The sequence below is a fragment of the Copadichromis virginalis genome, linkage group LG23 (genome assembly GCF_057382275.1).
Source record: "Copadichromis virginalis isolate Kocher_CV1m ecotype Utaka linkage group LG23, C_Virginalis_male_GT1.1, whole genome shotgun sequence".
NCBI classification, from domain to species: domain Eukaryota; kingdom Metazoa; phylum Chordata; class Actinopteri; order Cichliformes; family Cichlidae; genus Copadichromis; species Copadichromis virginalis.
The window spans coordinates 42,086,125-42,093,657 of NC_140639.1; the positions used below are offsets into that span (position 1 = coordinate 42,086,125).

The 7,533-nt window shown below is 55.0% G+C and overlaps 1 protein-coding gene across 1 annotated transcript in view; it reads right to left on the reverse strand.

Annotated features, from left to right (window-relative positions):
- Nucleotides 1-7,032, reverse strand: part of LOC146681657 (uncharacterized) — a 56,137-nt gene extending 49,105 nt beyond the window's left edge. The window contains exons 1-3 of the mRNA XM_085448791.1: nt 5,982-7,032; nt 2,260-2,394; nt 2,040-2,179 (exon numbers count right to left, since the gene is read on the reverse strand). Of these exons, the coding sequence (XP_085304917.1) occupies nt 2,040-2,179; nt 2,260-2,394; nt 5,982-6,892 (1,186 nt within the window). The 5' untranslated portion in view covers nt 6,893-7,032. The remainder of the gene's footprint in view (nt 1-2,039; nt 2,180-2,259; nt 2,395-5,981) is intronic.
- Nucleotides 7,033-7,533: the final 501 nt, after the last annotated feature.

Consider the following 7,533-nt stretch of genomic DNA (forward strand, 5'->3'; position numbering starts at 1 on the left):
TTAAAATATTCATACCATGTTGTAGCTGTAAAGCGAGTTTGACATTGAGAGGTAGTTGGCAGGATTCCATTTAGAGAGTATGTAGGAGCTCTGTGGCCATCAGCACAAGACGGCTGTAATGCATAACGGCAACACATTCACTTTCAAGCTTACATTGGTATTTCACCCCCTGTGTGCCTATGTATGATGCTTCACGGGAAAACTGAGCATTCTACACTCAACAAAAATATAAACGCAACACCTTTGTTACTGCTCCCATTCCCCATGGGATGGACGTAGAGACCTAAAATTCATTCCAGATACACAATATAACCATCCCTCCCAAACAGTGGTCACAAATCAGTCCAAATGTGTGGTAGTGGGCACATCTGCTATATTGAGATAATCCATCCCACCTCACAGGTGTGCCACATCAGGATGCTGATCTGACATCATGAGTAGTGCACAGGTGTACCTCAGACTGCCCACAACAAAAGGCCACCCTGGAATGTGCAGTTTTTTGCGCTATTGGAGGTCTGGGGACCCAGAACCGGTCAGTATCTGGTGTGACCACCATTTGCCTCATGCAGTGCAACACATCGTCGCATGGAGTCTATCAGATTGTCAATTGTGGCCTGTGGAATGTTGGTCCGCTCCACTTCAATGGCTGTGCGAGGTTGTTGGATATTCGTGGGAACTGGTACACGCTGTCGTATACGCCGGTCAAGCACATCCCGAACCTGCTCAATGGGTGACATGTCCGGTGAGTATGCTGGCCATGCAAGAACTGGGACATTCTCAGCTGCCATCTGCCCTGAACAATGTGAACCATGATTCATCCGTGAAGCGCACACCTCTCCAACGTGCCAGACGCCATCGAATGTGAGCATTTGCCCACACAAGTCTGTTACGGCGACGAGCTGGAGTCAGGTCAAGACCCCGATGAGGACGACGGGCATGCAGTTGAGCGTCCCTGAGACGGTTTCTGACAGTTTGTGCAGAAATTGTTTGGTTGTGCAAACCAATTGTTCCAGCAGCTGTCTGGGTGGCTGGTCTCAGACGATCTTGGAGGTGAACCTGCTGGATGTGGAGGTCCTGGGCTGGTGTGGTTACACGAGGTCTGCGGTTGTGAGGCCGGTTGGATGTGCTGCCATATTCTCTGAAACGCCTGTGGAGACGGCTTATGGTTGAGAAATGAACATTCAATGCACGGGCGACAGATCTGGTTGACATTCCTGCTGTCAGCATGCCAATTGCACGCTCCCTCATTGCTTGTGGCATCTGTGGCATTTTGCTGTGAGACAAAACTGCACATTCCAGGGTGGCCTTTTGTTGTGGGCAGTCTGAGGTACACCTGTGCACTACTCATGATGTCAGATCAGCATCCTGATGTGGCACACCTGTGAGGTGGGATGGATTATCTCAATATAGCAGATGTGCCCACTACCACACATTTGGACTGATTTGTGACCACTGTTTGGGAGGGATGGTTATATTGTGTATCTGGAATGAATTTTAGGTCTCTACGTCCATCCCATGGGGAATGGGAGCAGTAACAAAGGTGTTGCGTTTATATTTTTGTTGAGTGTATTTCCGCTTGATCTATACTAGGTTTTTATAGAAAAAGCAAAGCACTGACAGATGACTTAAATATAGGATCTACAACGTATGCTGGTACACATTTCTTACCACCTTAAATAATTAACTTTAATTAAATTCTACTTTGAATTATTAACATTAGGCAGTGATCTGTTCCAGCATGTTGGAGCTGTGGCAGTTTGAATCCATGCTGGCACTAACAACACGCTCTCACATCCTCGCACACAAATGCACACCTACTTCTACATTTATGCTATACACCAGCCAAAGTCCGTAGGTGTTCTTTGACTTGCAGGTGCGAGATTGTGAATGTGTCCAGCATTCGCTTCCTACGGTGGCCCCTAGAGACAAAGCATGTATAAACTCCAAAACACTTACAAATTCCAAATAGCACGCACAAACTCCTTGTCATGAACCGAAGTTCCGAGCGCAGGCAGGACCCAGTAGCAGAACACACACACTAGGGAATGAGCGAATAAAGAAAGTAATTTTTTTTATTGAAACTAAAGGTGTCCCGTGAGGGTAGCCAGAAAAACAACGGGTGAAACCAGATGAAACCGAGGGACCGCACAGGGAACGCCGAGAGCGGGGCTGTGAGAGGCTGTAAAACAAAAAGAGAGACAGATTACTGGGGTGCGGAAAAAAGGCAGCATACGAGGGAAGGTGGAGTGTGCGTCTCACGGTGATAGCCGGGCCGAGAGAACCAGAGGGGGGTGGAGCTCCAAAAGGGGTCGAGACGGCGAAGCTGAATGTGAACCGAATCTCAGGCGGACAGGTGGACAGGCAGGTGGCTCAAAAAACACGCCGAGTTGTGATCTGGGTACACAGGGAAAGAAAAACAGTGTTAGGTCCGATGGAGAGTTTGTCATACGAGTTCTTTTCCGCAGGCGTACGTTACCGCTGAGAGGCGACTACGGACTGGCGTGGAGCAGCAGGTAGGGCAGGATTAAATAGTCCACCTGGTGATCGCCTGGGATGGGATGCAGGTGTGGGGTTAGCAGCCACGCTCGTGGGCGTGGACATCCCAGCAGCACCCCGGACGCCGGGCCGCGGACCATGACAGTACCCCCCCCTCAAGGGTCGCCCCCAGGCGGCCGGCCGGGACCCCGCCTGCGGAGAGAAGCACGGAAAGCAGAGATGAGACGAGGGTCCAGAATGAAGGAACGCGGGACCCAGAGGCGGTCCTCGGGGCCGTATCCCTCCCAATCCACAAGATACTGCCAGCCGCGCCCGCGCCGGCGCGCATCCAGGATCCGCCAGACCGCATAGGCCGGATGGCCGCCGACGAGCCGGGCGGGAGGAGGGGGCTCGGAAGGAGGGCACAGGGGGCTGAGGCGGACCGGCTTAAGTTGAGATACATGGAACGTGGGATGCACACGCCGAGAGGCCGGAAGCCGGAGCCTGACTGCCACCGGGTTGATGACTCGGTCCACTTCGTACGGCCCGATGAAACGGGGAGCCAGTTTGCGGGACGTGCCCCGGAGCGGGATGTTCCCAGCAGCCAACCAAACCTTCTGTCCCGGCTGGTAGTCAGGGGCTGGGGTGCGGCGACGATCGGCGTAGTGCGCCTGTCGTTCCTTTGCGCGCAGGAGGGCGCGGCGAGCGCAGCGCCACACACGTTGGCAGCGCCGGAGGTGATGAGGGGCCGACGGGACGGAGAGGGACAGGTCCTCTTCCGGGAAGAGCGGAGGCTGATACCCGAGGGACGCTTCGAAAGGAGAGAAGCCGGTGGAGGACGAGGTGTGAGTATTGTGGGCGTACTCCACCCAGGGCAGGTAAGTAACCCAGGAGGAGGGGTTTTGACTGGCTACGCATCTCAGCATAGTCTCCAGCTCCTGATTAAGGCGTTCAGTTTGCCCATTGGATTGCGGGTGGAAACCGGAACTCAAACTGACCTTGGCGCCGAGAATGGAGCAGAAGGTCCTCCACACTTGTGAGGTGAACTGGGGACCGCGATCGGAGACAATGTCCAGGGGAATTCCGTGGAGCCTGAAGACTTCCGTGACTAACGCTTGGGCAGTCTCAGCAGCCGAGGGCAGCTTGGCTAGCGGGACGAAGTGGGCGGCCTTAGAAAACCGATCCACAACGGTGAGGATGACACATTTTCCAGAAGAGGTGGGGAGACCGGTAACAAAGTCGAGCGAGATGTGAGACCAGGGCCGGTGGGGAGTAGTGAGTGGGTGGAGCTGGCCCATGGGATGTTTCGTGGATGGTTTATTACGAGCGCAGACGGCACAGGCAGACACGTAGTCCTTCACGTCCCGTAGTAGCGATTTCCACCAGAAGTGTCTGCTGAGGAGGCGCGCCGTTCTGCTCACGCCCGGGTGGCACGCGAATCGTGCTGTGTGGATCCAGTGGATGACCGCTCCCCGGGCGGCGGCGGGAACGAAGCGCCGTCCCGGCGGTCCGGTCCCTGGGTCAGGGTCCCCTGGGAGCGCTTGACGAATGGTCTCCTCAATCTCCCAGGTGAGAGCACCCACCACGCAGGAGGCAGGCAGGATGGTGGCGGGGGGGGGCGCCTCGCTGTCGGGGGAATACAGACGGGAGAGCGCATCGGGTTTGATGTTTCGTGACCCGGGACGATAGGAGAGTGTGAAGTTGAAACGGGCGAAGAATAGGGACCAGCGAGCTTGACGGGGATTTAACCTCTTGGCGGTTCTAAGGTACAGTAGATTTTTATGATCCGTCCATATAACGAAGGGCTGTTCGGTCCCCTCCAGCCAGTGACGCCATTCCTCCAATGCGAGTTTTACCGCTAGGAGTTCCCTGTCGCCGATGTCGTAATTCCTTTCTGCGGGGGTGAGTCGGCGTGAGAAAAAGGCGCACGGCCGGAGTTTGTTCAGGGGCCCAGACCGCTGGGAAAGAACCGCCCCGACTCCCGCGTCAGATGCGTCGACCTCAACAACAAACTGTTTAGAAGAGTCAGGATGGGTTAGAATGGGTGTGGATGTGAATAATCGCTTCAATTTAGCGAAGGCTGCGTGGGCCTCAGGGGACCATGTGAAAGACGCCTTGGGTGAGGTGAGTTGGGTGAGAGGCGCGGCCACCTGGCTGTAGTTTCGAATGAAACGGCGATAAAAATTCGCAAACCCCAAGAAGCTCTGAAGCTTCTTTCGTGTCTCCGGAACCGGCCATTCCAATATGGCTTTGATCTTCACCGGGTCGGTCTTCACCTGCCCACCAGCGAGGATGTAGCCCAAGAAGGAGATGGATGAGGCGTGGAACTCACACTTTTCCGCTTTTACGTACAGTCTATTTTCGAGCAGCCGTTGTAGCACGCTCCTCACATGGATGCGATGGTCCTCGAGCGTCTTGGAGAAAATCAAAATATCATCCAGGTAAACAAAAACAAACACGTTCAGGAAATCCCGTAACACGTCGTTGACTAGGGCTTGAAAAACCGCCGGGGCGTTCGTTAACCCGAACGGCATCACTAGATATTCAAAATGCCCTAGTGGGGTATTGAAGGCGGTCTTCCACTCGTCGCCTTCACGTATCCGTACCAGGTGGTAGGCGTTCCGCAGATCTAGTTTGGTGAAGACCGTAGCTCCCTGGAGTGAGCTAAAAATAGAACTAATGAGTGGGAGGGGATATTTGTTTTTGACGGTGACGTCATTCAGCCCCCTGTAATCGATGCACGGGCGGAGCGTCCCGTCTTTCTTTCCCACGAAGAAAAAACCTGCAGCCACGGGAGAGGATGACGGCCTAATACGTCCTGCAGTTAGCGACTCCTGGATGTAATTCTCCATGGTTTCTCTTTCGGGGCGAGACAGGTTGTATAATCTGCTAGAGGGCAGCGAAGCTCCCGGGAGCAGATCGATAGCACAGTCATATGGACGGTGAGGCGGGAGTGAGAGCGCCTCATCTTTACTGAACACCTGCTGGAGATCGTGATAATCGGGGGGCACGGAAGAGAGGTCCGGCGCGGGTGGCGGGGCGGGCCTCCGTTCCGTTGAGGCGGAGGGAACGGCTGACCTCAGGCAGTTCGCCAGACAAAACACACTCCAGCTCGCGATACTTTTTCCGGCCCAATCTATGTGTGGGTTATGTCTCTGTAACCAGGGGTAGCCTAGGATAAGCGGGGTGTCAGGAGCAGGAAAAGTGAAAAAGGACAGCTGCTCTTGGTGGTTACCTGATGTGATTAACCGTACAGGCGCGGTTTGGTGAGTTATGTATGCAAACACTTGGTTGTTTAATGTAGACGCAGGGATGGGCGGTTCGAGTGGAGTAAGAGACACAGCTAGCCTCTTAGCCAGCTTCTCATCCATAAGGTTCTGTTCCGCCCCGGAGTCCACTAACGCGGGGCATGTAAAAGTCTGATTAGAAGTCACGATAGTAACGGACAGTAACAATCGGGGTCTAGTAGTGCTTAGAGTGCTGCCCACCCGTATCCCCGGACTCACCGGTGGGCCGGGTCGTTTGGGCGGACCGGGCAAACAGCGATGCGGTGACCGGGCCTCCCACAGTACAGACATTCTCCAGCCCGAAATCGGCGTTCCCTCTCCTCCGGAGAAAGCCGAGAGCGTCCGATCTGCATGGGTTCAGGCGGGGGCGGCGACGGAGAGCGCGCACACGCAGCTGGGGGCGGGGGCGGAGAAACGCGAAACCCGGGGCGCAATACGGAGCCCATAGGCTTAGACCGCCGCTCGGCATCCCTCTCCCGCAAGCGTCTGTCAATCCTACGGGAGAGGGAGGCCAATTCATCAAAGGATCTGGTCTCCTCGTGAAAAGCCAGTTGGTCCTTCATCTGGTCATTTAACGACCGTAAAAAAACCCCACGAAGAGCCGAATCGGGCCAACCCACGGCGACCGCTCGAGTACGGAATTCAACTAGGTACTCCGCAATACTGCGCCGCCCTTGACGGAGCCCCAGCAACTTCTGCGCGGCATCGTCCTCCGATACCGGAGGGGAAAACGTAGCCTGGAACTCCTCCAGGAAGTCATCGTACTCGCAATCACGAATGGGGTGAGAACTTAAGTAGGCTTCAGCCCATGCTAGAGCACGCCCCCGTAACAATCCCACGAAGTGGGAGATCTTAGCAGTATCCGTGGGGAACGCATCAGGCGTGCGACTGAAAAACAAGGAGCACTGGAAAAGGAACCCCCCACACAGGTCTAGCTCCCCGTGGAAGGGTTCCAGCGGCGGAGGCGACACGCCGCGGTGCACGGGGTCGGACGGCCTAGTTTGTAATTTATTCTGAGTGTCACTGAGCTCTTGACAACGGTCTTGGAGAGACTGGAGCTGCTGATCGTGGCGACCGAGGATAGCGCCCTGTTTATTAATAGCGGAGCGGAGTGGATCTGCTGGGTCCATACTGGCCAGTCCGTACTGTCATGAACCGAAGTTCCGAGCGCAGGCAGGACCCAGTAGCAGAACACACACACTAGGGAATGAGCGAATAAAGAAAGTAATTTTTTTTATTGAAACTAAAGGTGTCCCGTGAGGGTAGCCAGAAAAACAACGGGTGAAACCAGATGAAACCGAGGGACCGCACAGGGAACGCCGAGAGCGGGGCTGTGAGAGGCTGTAAAACAAAAAGAGAGACAGATTACTGGGGTGGGGAAAAAAGGCAGCATACGAGGGAAGGTGGAGTGTGCGTCTCACGGTGATAGCCGGGCCGAGAGAACCAGAGGGGGGTGGAGCTCCAAAAGGGGTCGAGACGGCGAAGCTGAATGTGAACCGAATCTCAGGCGGACAGGTGGACAGGCAGGTGGCTCAAAAAACACGCCGAGTTGTGATCTGGGTACACAGGGAAAGAAAAACAGTGTTAGGTCCGATGGAGAGTTTGTCATACGAGTTCTTTTCCGCAGGCGTACGTTACCGCTGAGAGGCGACTACGGACTGGCGTGGAGCAGCAGGTAGGGCAGGATTAAATAGTCCACCTGGTGATCGCCTGGGATGGGATGCAGGTGTGGGGTTAGCAGCCACGCTCGTGGGCGTGGACATCCCAGCAG